The sequence below is a fragment of the Penaeus vannamei genome, chromosome 12, assembly GCF_042767895.1.
Source record: "Penaeus vannamei isolate JL-2024 chromosome 12, ASM4276789v1, whole genome shotgun sequence".
Classification (NCBI taxonomy): Eukaryota; Metazoa; Arthropoda; class Malacostraca; order Decapoda; family Penaeidae; genus Penaeus; species Penaeus vannamei.
This window is the reverse complement of record NC_091560.1, coordinates 46,359,065-46,371,564: the sequence shown is the minus strand read 5'-3', so window position 1 is coordinate 46,371,564 and position 12,500 is coordinate 46,359,065. Positions and strand designations below refer to the sequence as shown.

The following is a 12,500-nucleotide window of genomic DNA, read 5'->3' as shown; positions in this document are numbered from 1 at the left end:
TCGCAATTAAATAATGATAATAATAGTAAATGATGAAATGAATGTTTAAAATACTAAGTTGGCCTAAAACACACCTCTGGTAAAAAAAATATATATAAATATCTGTTCATAACTTTTTGAGTTAAAGTGCGAACCAACCAACAAACTAACTAACCTGCGCTACCAAAGACACATCCTCTTCGGCGGAAATAACAATCCTACTCAAAATAACAACAACTAAACAAATACACCTCCCCTCCCCCTAAAAATATAACTCAGAGTAACAACAACTAAACAAATACACCTCCCCTCCCCCCCCCCAAAAAAAAAAAAAAAAAAAAAAATCCCCCCCCGTACGACCCGCCCAACGACCCCCAGCAGCCGCCGACGACCACCCACCCGTGAAGCCCTTGGAGCAGGCACAGTGGTAGTCGTCCACGAGGTCGATGCAGGTGCCGCCGTTGAGACACTGGCCGCTGCAGTCGTTGATGTTGACGTCGCAGTTCTTCCCCTTCCAGCCCCTGCGGCAGTCGCACTCGTAGTCGCCCTCCAGGTTGCGGCAGGCCTTGGCGTTGATGCACGGCCGCCCCTGGCACTCGTCCGAGTCTGCGGGGGGAGGGGACGGAGAGGAAGGGATGGGGGGAGGGGAGAGGAAGAGGGATGGGGGAGTGGGGGGGAGTGGAGAGGGATGAGGGGTGGAGAAGAAGGGATGGGGGGGTGGAGAGGGATGGGTGGGTGGAGGGAGCGGGATGGGGGGATGGAGGCGGAAAGGAAGGAGAGGGAAGGGACGGAAAGCAGGGGTGGAGGGAGGGGGAAGAGGGTGTGGTTAGTATGGCTGCTGTTGTCTTGTTTTCTGTTTTTGCTATTGTTCTTGTCCTCATACTTATTCTTATTCTCTTTACTATCACTGTTATGACTTATTTCATTTCTAGCTTACTTGTGAAGACAGATATCAGAAAAATCACACATGAATTCTTTCTATCTCTCCCATTCTTTCTTTCTTTCTCTATCCCTCTTTTTTCTTCTTTTCTCTCTCTCTCTCTCTCTCTCTCTCTCTCGCTCTTTCTATCTCATTCACTCTCACTATCTCTCTCTCTCATTCACTCTACCTATCCTCTCTCTCTCTCTCTTATTCCCCCTACCTATCCTCTCTCTCTCTCTCTCTCTCTCTCTCTCTCTCTCTCTCTCTCTCTCTCTCTCTCACTCTCACTTTCACTCTCTCTCTCACTCTCAATTTCACCTCCTCACTCTCATAACTCTCTCTCTCTCTCTCTCTCCCTCTCCTCCTCCCTCCCTCCCTCCTCCTCTCCCTCCTCCCTCCTTCCTTTCCCTCCTCCCTCCCTCTCCTCCTCCCTCCCCTCCCTCCTCCCTCCCTTCCCTCCTTTCCTCTCCCTCCCTCCCTCCCTCCCTCCCTCCCTCCCACCTCCCTCCCTCAATGAAAACAATCCTCTACTTACCGAATTGGCACGTGTTTCCCTCCCACCCCGGCGTGCAGTTGCAGGCGAAGCCGTTCACTTCATCGATGCAAGTTCCGCCGTGTTCACAGGGCTCCGTCTCACATTCGTTCACATCTGCGGAGAGAAGAGGAAGAAATGTATGTGAAGTAGGTGTTTTGATTAATAATTCTTTTCATTTTCCATCTCCTCTTTTCTTTATTGAGAGGTTGTGTGTTCGGTTGATGCTTCAGGAGGTTCCTGAGAAGAGAAAATATGCAAAGGATTTATTTACATTGGATAAGATCATAGTTATTGGGCATGTATCCCTTTTTACCTTGCCGTTTCTCATGTTTTTTTTTCCACCTTCTCCTTTCTCCTTCCTCTCCCATCCTTCTCCTACCTCTTCTGTTCTTCCTCTTCCACTCCTCTCCTACGTCCTTCTCTCCTCCACCCTTCTCCTACCTCTTCCCTTCTTCACTTTCCACCCACTCCCTCACCCGCTCCCTCCCACCCCCTCCCCTCCCGGTCTATCCCCATCTCCCATTCCCCCTCTCCTCTCCTCTCCCTCTTCCTCCCCCCCTCCCCCACCCCTCTCCCCACCGGCCTCCTCAGCGCCCAAACACGACCTTCCCGAGCGACAGCCACTTGTCCCTCCCAATAACGACCGGCGAACGACCTCTATTATCAGTCCCGCTCACGACTTCCGGCGGCCGCTACAAAGGGACAACGAGTCGATAAACGGGCATATGTCACGCGCGTTTTCCCTCTCGTGTTTCGGTTTGTGTGTCGTCCCAAATTCTAGCGTGTTGTTATAAATCTGTCATAGCATGATCCCGGTAACTACTGCTATGACTGTAAGCGATAGGTTAGTAACAACGAAGGTATGGTAGCCCTGAGAGAATCTACTAACAACCGCATATCCAAGAAATGCCTTTTCTCTTCCTTTTTTTTCTTCTCCTCTCCTCTGCATCTACAATAACCAAAAGCACTTTGGATAAAAGCACTCGGAGAAAGCCTCCATCTGCATCTAAAGTAGCCAATATTACGAGTCAGATTACTGGCCATTGAAGCGTCCGACGAGAGCCAATCAGCAGAGGCCTTCCACTTTCCCGCCTCCTGATTGGCTGCTGCTTTCCCTCGAGCCCACCAATCACAGAAGGCCAACGAGGGCTAATTGACCGACACATTGGCGGCTTCTCTTTCATGGCGAGAGCGAAAAAGCCTTCCTTTTACTTATAAATACTTTTTTATCTTATTTTTTCTCTATAATTCACCTGTACTAAAGGTGCCGTCGGTGGAATAAGTATATTTCTCTGTGAAGTGTTTGAAATTATAATGAGTACACATATCTAAATAGATTTTTGATATCTTAAAAGTATTATTAATTTTTTTTTTTTTTTTTTAGCAATGCTGATATTCTTATCAGATGAGAGAGAGAGGGAGGGAGAGGGAGAGAGAGAGAGAGAGAGAGAGAGAGAGAGAGAGAGAGAGAGAGAGAGAGAGAGAGAGAGAGAGAGAGAGAGAGAGAGAGAGAGAGAGAGAGAGAGAGAGTAGAGAGAGAGAGAATGAAAAGAAAAACAACACATTATTGTACTTATCGTTATTAATTTTTCTTCTTTATCATCCCTCAAAAAACATATAATAAAAACGACCAACAACAACAACAACAACAATAAAAATAACCTCGAAATCCACTCGAGTTTATCGCCCAGGGAATCGGACACTGTTTATAGTTTATTGACGAGTTTATCGTCTGTTTACATTTGTGGCCGAACACGTGTTGCGAGCAGTTTATCGGCGGTCATTGGCTGATGGATTGATTTTTATGCTCCGCTTATGACTTTATTGTCCCTCTCTCTCTTGCTCGCGTTGCCTGCCTCTGTCTGTGTGTGTTTGTTCATTTGCCTCTCGATCTTGGTCTATCTCTGTCTGTCTGTCTCTGTCTCTGTCTCTGTCTCTGTCTCTGTCTCTGTCTCTCTCTCTCTCTCTCTCTCTCTCTTCCTTCCTTCCTTCCCTTCCTCCTCCTTCCTCCTCCTTCCTTCCTCTTTCTCCTCCTCCTCCTCCTCCCCTCCTCTCCTCCTCCCCTTCTTTCTCTTCTCTTCTACTCTTCTCCCCGTCTCTCTCCCTCTCCCACTCTCCCTCTCTATCATTAGCTTCTTAATCCCAATTTTTCTCAATTGCAAATACGCTTCAGTACATTACCAAACCGCCGAGGGAGTTTATCAATCATAGAATTCCATTTTCACGGAAGAAAAAAAAACGTGACCGTCAACAACAGTGAAAAAAACAGATAAGTCACCCCTTTTTATCGCCGAATTTACAGAAAACGGAGCTATTTACCCCCAAATTTGCGAAATGGATCCAAATTGAAGCCGTAACGTGTAAATAAAATGAAATGGAATAAAATCTATCGATAGACACATTTAAGACGCAGTGGTTCTCTCCTAAATATGGGACACGTGTTGTGATATACGATGATAGGCAAGAGCGGCGGTAATGGGGTTAACGCGGGGGCAAATAACGCCACCAAATCCCTTGAGGTTTTGCGGGTCCCTTTATGAGGTTCCGAGGGGGGAGGGAGGGAGGGAGGGAGGGAGGGGGAGGGAAGTTGTTGAAAAAAAGGGATATGAAGGAGGGTAGGTTGGAGGGAGGGGGAGGAGGGAGGTGAAGGAGAGGAGGGAGAGAGAGAGAGGGGGAGAGGGAGAGAGAGAGAGAGAGAGAGAGAGAGAGAGAGAGAGAGAGAGAGAGAGAGAGAGAGAGAGAGAGAGAGAGAGAGAGAGAGACAGACAGACAGAGAGAAATAGAGAGCACGAATGAAAAGGAAGAGAAAGAAAGAGAAATGTCTTTACACCAAAGACCAACACATCGAACACCCCCTCAACTCTAATGTCAGAAAGACCTGCAAAAAAGGCAAAGAAATAGAAGTAATCAAACAGAGACGAAGAACCGCTAAATGAATAAGTAAGCAACACACGTCAACCTTCCGCGGAGACCAATACTTCACGATAATGGATCCCGTACAGTTCGCTAAGCTTCGAGTCGCACTTGGCGAGACATTACCGCTCCGCCGGGACTCGTCCAAATGACAAGAGGCTTTCTGGACCGCCGGCGCACAGATGGCCACCGGGTCCATTCGCCAAAGCCAAGAGCAAGCGAATCGAACGAAGTCGATTCGGAAGCGAAGGCCAGTGTCAAAGCCAAGATCAAGCGAATCGAACGAAGGCGATTCGGAAGCGAAGGCCGGTGTCAAAGCCAAGATCAAGCGAATCGAACGAAGGCGATTCGGAAGCGAAGTCCGATGTCAAAGTCAATGTCAAACGAATCGAACGAAGGCGATTCGGAAGCGAAGTCCGATGTCAAAGTCAATGTCAAACGAATCGAACGAAGGCGATTCGGAAGCGAAGTCCGGTGTCAAAGCCAAGATCAAGCGAATCGAACGGGAGCGATAAATATCTATATTTTGGAAGTTGAAAGGAGGATTTAGGTCCGCAGACGACGCTGGAAATCGTTCGATTTTGCGCCATATCTCGCATGACTTCGGCTTCATCTTGTTATGGTGTCCTGTCGTCCTATCTATTTCTTCTTACACATATATACTTTTTTTTCCTTTCTTTCTCTACGCGAGAATTGTCATCCGATGAGGACGACGATCACCAAAGGCCGACCCTGATGATCCGGATTATGCACTCGAGTTTTAAAGGGATTTCTTCTCTCTCTCTCTCTCTCTCTCTCTCTCTCTCTCTCTCTCTCTCTCTCTCTCTCTCTCTCTCTCTCTCTCTCTCGGCTCCGGGTTCCTGGGTGGCATGGTGGAGGGGGGGAGGGGGTTATTGTGTGTGCGCGTGTGTTTATGGACGAGCACGTGTATGTGTATGTGTATGTGTGTGTATGTGTGTGTGTGTGTGTGTGTGTGTGTGTGTGTGTGTGTGTGTGTGTGTGTGTGTGTGTGTGTGTGTGTGTGTGTGTGTGTGTGTGTGTGTGTGTGTGTGTGTGTGTGTGCGGGCGCGCGCGCGAGTGTGTCCACGCGTATGTGCATGCCTGACCGTCTGTGCAAACAAACTTGCGTGGCCAAACACACACATATATAACCGCATATATTTGCTTAGCACTCAGCTCCTCCGCCGCCTCGTTGCGTGTCTGCGTGCGCCTCTTAGCGTCTGTCTGCGTGTCCGTGCGTAAGTGTGCGTGCAAGATCACAGGCCCTTGATGTTTGACCAAGTAAGTGCGTTCGTGTTTGCTCTCGCTCGGCGTGCGGGCGCGAAGGTGGCACTCGCGGCGCCCGCTCGCTGCTCTTTGCCTGAGTGCCACGCCGTCAGCGGGGGATGCCAGGCGGGAAGGGTTTGGAGGGGTATTCAGGAGAGAGAGAGAACAAAGAAAGAGAGAGAGAGATAGAAAAGAGAGGGAGGGAAGAGACAGAGAAGAGAGAGAGGGAGAGGGAGAGGGAGAGAGAGAGAGAGAGAGAGAGAGAGAGAGAGAGAGAGAGAGAGAGAGAGAGAGAGAGAGAGAGAGAGAGAGAGAGAGAGAGAGAAAAGAGTTTTTAAGTTTAAGAAAAAGAAAAAGAAAAGAAAAGAAAAAGAAAAGAAAAAGAAAAGAAAGAAGAAGCCAAAAGAGCAGAAAGCAGAGAAGAGAGACAGAGAAAAAGAGAAAGAGAGAGACAGAGAAAAAGAGAAAGCGAGAGAGAAGAAAAGAGAAAGGAAGAGAGAGAGAGATAGAGAAGAGAAGAGACAGAGAAGAGACAGAGAAGGACACAGAGAGATAGACACACAAACAGAACTCAGAGCCAACCTCCAGCGCGTGCTTAGGAAAGCAGTGTGCACGTGATGCGCCCTTCTCGTCGGTCGAGCGTGTCTGGTCCTCGCCCTGCGAATCCCTAGGTGCTCTGAGAGGGGGCAGAAGTAGGCTTTCCCAGCGAAAGGCCCACAAAAGGACCATCCACGACCCTCGGGATCTACAAAAGTGTGGGCAAGGGGGAGGGGGGGAAGGGAAGAGGGGGAGGAAGGCAAGGTGGGAGGGTGAGTGGGCAGGGGAGGGGAGGAAGGGGCAGTGGAGGGGAGAGACAAAAGAGAAGGGGGCAAGAGGGTAGCTGAAGTAGTGTAGGGCACGTGCGGAGGGCATCGCGGGAGTGCGGGGGAGGGGAGGAGGGAGGGAGGGGAGTGGAAGGGGAGAGAGAAGAGGACTTCGAGGAGGGAGGTGAAGGCGGGGAGGAGTGAGGAGGGAGTAAGGCGAAATAGGGAGGAGAGAGAAGGAAGGAAGGATGGGGATGCAGAGAGGAGGAAGGAAAAGGAAAGGTGGGAGGGGAGAGGGTAAGCAAAGGAGAGGAGGAGGTGAGAGGTGAAGGACAGGAGAGAGGAGAGGAGAGGTGAAAGAGAGAGACGAGAGGATGCAAGGAGTGAGGAGGGGATGGGAGATGAGATGTAAGGGAAACGGGAGGGGGGGGAGGGTCAGGAAGCCAAAGGGGGGGTGTGGAACGTGTCGTTCTCGACCTTGAGGTTTGCCCAAGCCTGCCCACCGTCCACCACATTCCCTAAATTGACCCCCAAACCCCCCCAACCCCCGCTCCAGTCCCCCTCTCTCTTTTTATACCCACCTGTCCCTCCCTCCTCCCCACCATTCCTCCCACCTCCCCTCGCTCGCCCCTCCCCCCTTCTTCCTCCCACCTCCCTTCTGGCTCCTCCCATGCTACCATATTCCTCCCTTGACTCCCTCCCCCCTCCTCCCACCTCCCTTCTGGCTCCCTCCATACTACCATATTCCTCCCTTGACCCCCCCCCCCCGCTTCCTTCTACCCTTTATCCAGGATCTTATACAATGATCTTGTGATCTTGTCTTGCATCGTAATTTGATTTAAAAATTCGATTACAGTAAATCTGAAATAAAGAGTTTAATTCTAGAGTAAGAGTATGTTCTTGTATTTCCACCTTTAGTGTTGAATGATATGATCTATTTGCTCCTGGCAATATTTATGCAGGTGTGTGTGTGTGTGTGTGTGTGTGTGTGTGTGTGTGTGTGTGTGTGTGTGTGTGTGTGTGTGTGTGTGTGTGTGTGTGTGTGTGTGTGTGTGTGTGTGTGTGTGTGTGTGTGTGTGTGTGCAGAGTGGTAGCCTATGTGTGTGCAAGGCAAGTGTGTGTGTGTGTTTAGGTAAGGATTATCCTCTGATCTGCCTTTTCGAAATTATTTTACGTGTCTATAGTGACTATTTTCTGTCTCTCTCTCTCTCTTTCTGTCTCTCTCTCTCTCTCTTTCCTTCTTTCTTTCTTTCTTTCTTTCTTTCTGTCTGTCTGTCTGTCTGTCTGTCTGTCTGTCTGTCTGTCTGTCTGTCTGTCTGTCTGTCTGTCTCTCTCTCTCTCACCCTAACCTACCGTACTCTTACTCTACCTACCTACCTACCTACCTACCTACCTACCCACCCCTCCCTCCCTCCCATCCCTCCAACCCATCCCTCCCTCCAACCCATCCCTCCCTCCCTCCCACCTCTCCCCTCCCTCTTCACCCACTTACACCAAGTGTCCACACGAGTGTTTGCCCACAGTATTAGCGTCACAACAGACCCCTTCCCGGCATCACAAAATACTGGTGACCGCTCCGACCGAAATGAGATTAGCCGAATATGCAAATTAGGTTGGGGGAGGGTCGGGGTGGGCGACATTTATTTGATATTGGTATTTGATATCAGTTTTAGCTTTGTTGTTTTTCTTCCCTCCCTCCCTCCCTCCCTCCCTCCCTCCCTCCCTCACTCCCTCCCTCCCTCCCTCCCTCCCTCACTCCCTCACTCCCCCTCCCGCTCTGTTTGCAAAATGCGTGTGGCGGTTGTGGTCGGTGTGGTTACTAATGGTGATGATGATGATGGTGATATTGATGTAATGGTGATGATTGATGATGATGATGATGATGATGATAGTGATAATGATGATGGTGATGGTGTAAATTATGATGGTGATGATGATGATGATGATGATGATGATGATGATGATGATGATATTGATGATGATGGTGATGGTGATGATGATGATAGGGATAAATGATGATGATGATGATGATGATGATGATGATGGCGTTGATGATCGTGATAATGATGATGGTGATTATGATGATGATGATGATGATGATGATGATGATGACGATGATGATGATGATGATGATGATGATGATGGTGGTGGTGGTGATGATGATGATAGTGATAAATGATGGCGATGATGATTATGATGATGTGATGTCGATGATGATAGTGATAATGATGATGGTGATGGTGTAAATGATGTTGATTATGATGATGATGACGATGAGACGGTGTTGATGATGATGATGATGAACTTAAAGGGAAGTTGTCAATGCGCTGAATAGGTTTGATTTTTACCTAATCTAAATAAATTTGATTTCCTGGCGCCCCTTCCTTTCACCCTCCTTCCCCTCTCCCTTCCCCCGCCCTTAATTTAGGGAGGTGCAGGGTGAAGACTGTGACAATATTTTGGTAATAGGAAGGACAAACACACACACACACACACACACATCCCCCCCTCCTCTCCACCTCCCCCAAAACATAAACAACAAAAATGACACCGGCATAGCATCTCAGAAATCCACCCCTCTTCTCCCAACACTCTGCTCCACTCCTCCTCAACCCCCTCTTCTCCCTCCTCCAACCCCGCCCCCCTTCTCCAACTCTGGTCTCTTCTCCCTACCTCCAATCCCTTCTCCAAACCCCGCCCTCCTCCTCCAACCCCCAGCCCCCTCCCTCCAACCCCCGCCCCCTCCTCCACCCCCTGCCCCCCCTCCTCCAACCCCTCCCTCTTCCTCCAACCCCCGCCCCCTCTCTCCTACCTCCAACTCCCTTCTCCAAATCCCGCCTGCCCTCCTCCAACCCCCAGCCCCCTCCTCCAACTCCCCTGCCCCCTCCCTCCACCCCCCGCCCCTCCTCCAACCCCCTCCCCCCTTCTCCAACCCCCTGCCCCCTTCTCCAACCTTAGCCCCTTCTTCTCCTACCTCTCAACCCCCTTCTCCAAATCCCGCCCCCCCTCCTCCTCCAACTCCCAGCCCCCTCCCCTCCAACTCCCTCGCCCCCTCCTCCAACTCCCTCCTCCTTTCATCCAACCTCCTGCCCGCCCCCTCCCTCCACCCCCTCGCCCCTCCCTCCAACCTCCTCCCCTTCTCCAACCCCTCTGCCCCTCTCCTCCAACACCTACCCCCCTCCTCCAACACCCGCACCTCTTCTCCAAACCCCCGCCGCCCTTCCCTCCAACACCCGCCCCCTCCTCCAACCTCCTCGCCCCCTCCCTCCAACCCCCTCCCGCCCACTCCTCCACCCCCTTCTTCAACCCCCTCACCCCCCTCCTCCACCACCCACTCCCCTTCCTCCAACCCCTCTCCTCTCCTTCAACTCACCCCCTCCTCCAACTCCCCGCCCCCTCCTCCAACTCCCTGCCCCTTCTCCAACCCCCTGCCCCTTCCTCCAACTCCCCGCCCCCTCCTCCAACCTCCCCTCCTCCTCCAACCCTTAACCCCCTCCTCCATAACCCCCACCCCCTCCTCACATCCAACCCCCTCCTCCCTTCCCTCCTCCACCACCCACCCCCCTCCTCCACACCACCCCCGCCCCCTCCTCCAACACGCAAAACAAAACTCCATCACTACTTACTGCTCTGGCACGTGTCGCCGGTCCAGCCGGGGGCGCACGTGCACTGGAAGCCCCCGTTGACCTCCCTGCACGTGCCGCCGTTGAGACAGGGCCCCGGGGCGCAGGGGTCCTCCACCACCTGAGGGGGAGAGAGGGGGGGAGCGAGGTCAGTTGCGGGTCAGTTAGGGGTCAATTGGGGGTCATTTGAGGGTGTCGAAGAAGGGCAGGTTTAAGGGGTCGGGTCAGGGCGTGGGGGGGGGGGGGGGGGGTGTAAATGGTTCGGGGTTGTTCTAAGGTTGGTTTCGGTTATTGTGGCCGTGGTTGTGATTGTGTGGTTGTTTCAGGATAGGATTCGGTTATTGTGGCTGTGGTTGTGGTTATAATTTTGTGGATGTTATAGGATGGATTTCGCTTATTATGACTGTGGCTGTGGTTGCGGTTGTGATTTTGTGGTTATTTTAGGGTGGAATTCGGTTATTGTGGCTGTGGTTTTCTGGTTTTCTAGAGATAGACAAAATATGGACTGGAAAATAAACATATAAATAGTAATACAGCTTATACAAACCAGAAAAAAACAGAGAAAAATAAGGAAATTAAAAGAGAGATAATAAGATCACGTTAGTCCCCGCCCGATACCTAACATTAAGCAAATACGAAGTCAAACAATAAACTATTAAACCATCCCAAAAAAAACAAACACAACACATGAAAAATAATATTAAACCATTCAATTCAAACCCCAAAAAAACGTCACCAAAAATAAACTAAGAAATCACCAAAAACAACAACATTAAACCATCAAAAGAAAAACAATAACAATAAAAAATCAAATCAAATCACATAAAAATAACAACAACAACAAAAAATAACACCTCCTTACCTCGCAGTTGGGTCCTGAGAACCCCTCGGGGCACGTGCAGCGGTACTGGTCGGGCGCCGTGTTCTCGCACGTGCCGCCGTTGTGGCACGGGTACCGGCCGCAGTAGTTCAGATCTGGGGGGGGAGGGGGGAGGGGGTTAATATGATGATTATCATTATTATTATTAGTAGTAGAAGTAGTAGCGGTAGTAGTAGCAGCAGCAGCAGCAGTAGTAGTAGTAGTAGTAGTAGTAGTAGTAGTAGTAGTAGTAGTAGTAGTAGTAGTAGTAGTAGCAGTAGCAGAAGAAGTAGGAGTAGCAGTAGCAGCAGCGTTGCAGCAGTAGTAGCAGCAGTAGTAGTAGTAGCAGTAGCAGTAGCAGCAGTAGCAGTAGCAGCAGCGTTAGCAGGTGACGCATGCAGCCAAGCAGCCGCCGCCGCAGCAGCAGCAGCAGCAGCAGCAGCAGCAGCAGCAGCAGTTGCAACAGCAGCAATGGCAGGCAGCAGTAGCAGCAGGAGCAGCAGAGCAGCAGCAGTTGCCAGCAGCAGCAGCAGTAGCAGCAGCAGTAGCAGCAGCAGCAGTAGCAGAAGCCAGCGTTGCCAAGGTTAAGCAGTAGCAGCAGCAGCAGCAGTGCAGCAGCAGTGAAATGGCAGCAGCAGCAGCAGCAGCAGCGCCGTTGCTGCCGCTGCCAAGGGCAGCAGCAGCAGCAGCAGCAGCAGCAGCAGCAGCAGCAGCAGTGCAGCAGCAAGTAGTTGCTGCAGTAGTAGTAGTAGTAGTAGAAGTAGTAGCGGTAGTAGTTGTAGTAGTAGTAGCAGCAATAGAAGTAGCAGTAGTAGTAGTAGTAATAGTTTTTGGTGTTGTTACTGTAGTAGCAGTAGTAGTAGTTGTTGTTGTTGTAGTAGTAGTTATAAAAGTGGTAGTAGTAGTAGTAAAAGTAGTTGCTATTGCTGTTACTGTAGTAGTAGTAGTATCATCATTATTATTTCTGTCATCATCTTCATCGTTATCATCATCATCATAATCATTATTATTATTTCACTACAGGTATCACTAAAATTGTTAATATAATTCCTAGTTCCATTAACACCATTATCACCATTAAATGGTCACCACCAACTTCATCACCATCAACGTTCGCTAATTATGACTAAATTTTGATATATTTTGGCTTAAACATTATTTTCGTATCAATCATCTGTATGTATTCAGGAGTTTATTAATTTACTCAATATTCCATTCATATCTTTCCTTCTCTTTGTTTTTTTTTTCATTTTTATTATCATAAATAATTCCGTTTGAATGCCGTGATAAAATTGACATTATGCATTTGGACAATTCACTTACTCAATCATGACTAACCGTATCAAGTTATCGAAGTTACCTTAATAAATCATCACCTTTACCTTCGTATTACAATTAACACATCAACAACCTACACATCTAACTGATTTATTCATCATATATCAAAATAATCCAACTTGACCCTGCACTTACACCCACACACTCCGTCAGATCACACCACACTTCACCCTAAATATTGCACCGAACGCAAATTGCACGTCCCTGCAATCAATGCCATTATCACGGGAATATGACCACTATGTCCATTTCACTCGCCCAT

At 49.4% G+C, this 12,500-nt stretch overlaps 1 protein-coding gene across 2 annotated transcripts in view; it reads right to left on the bottom strand.

Moving 5' to 3' along the window:
• Positions 1 to 12,500, bottom strand: part of Ser (protein serrate) — a 360,589-nt gene that overhangs the window by 14,882 nt on the left and 333,207 nt on the right. For both annotated transcript variants that reach the window (XM_070128370.1, XM_070128371.1), the window contains exons 7-10: positions 10,904 to 11,016; positions 10,045 to 10,162; positions 1,437 to 1,550; positions 379 to 585 (exon numbers count right to left, since the gene is read on the bottom strand). In XM_070128370.1, coding sequence (XP_069984471.1) covers positions 379 to 585; positions 1,437 to 1,550; positions 10,045 to 10,162; positions 10,904 to 11,016 — 552 coding nt within the window. The remainder of the gene's footprint in view (positions 1 to 378; positions 586 to 1,436; positions 1,551 to 10,044; positions 10,163 to 10,903; positions 11,017 to 12,500) is intronic.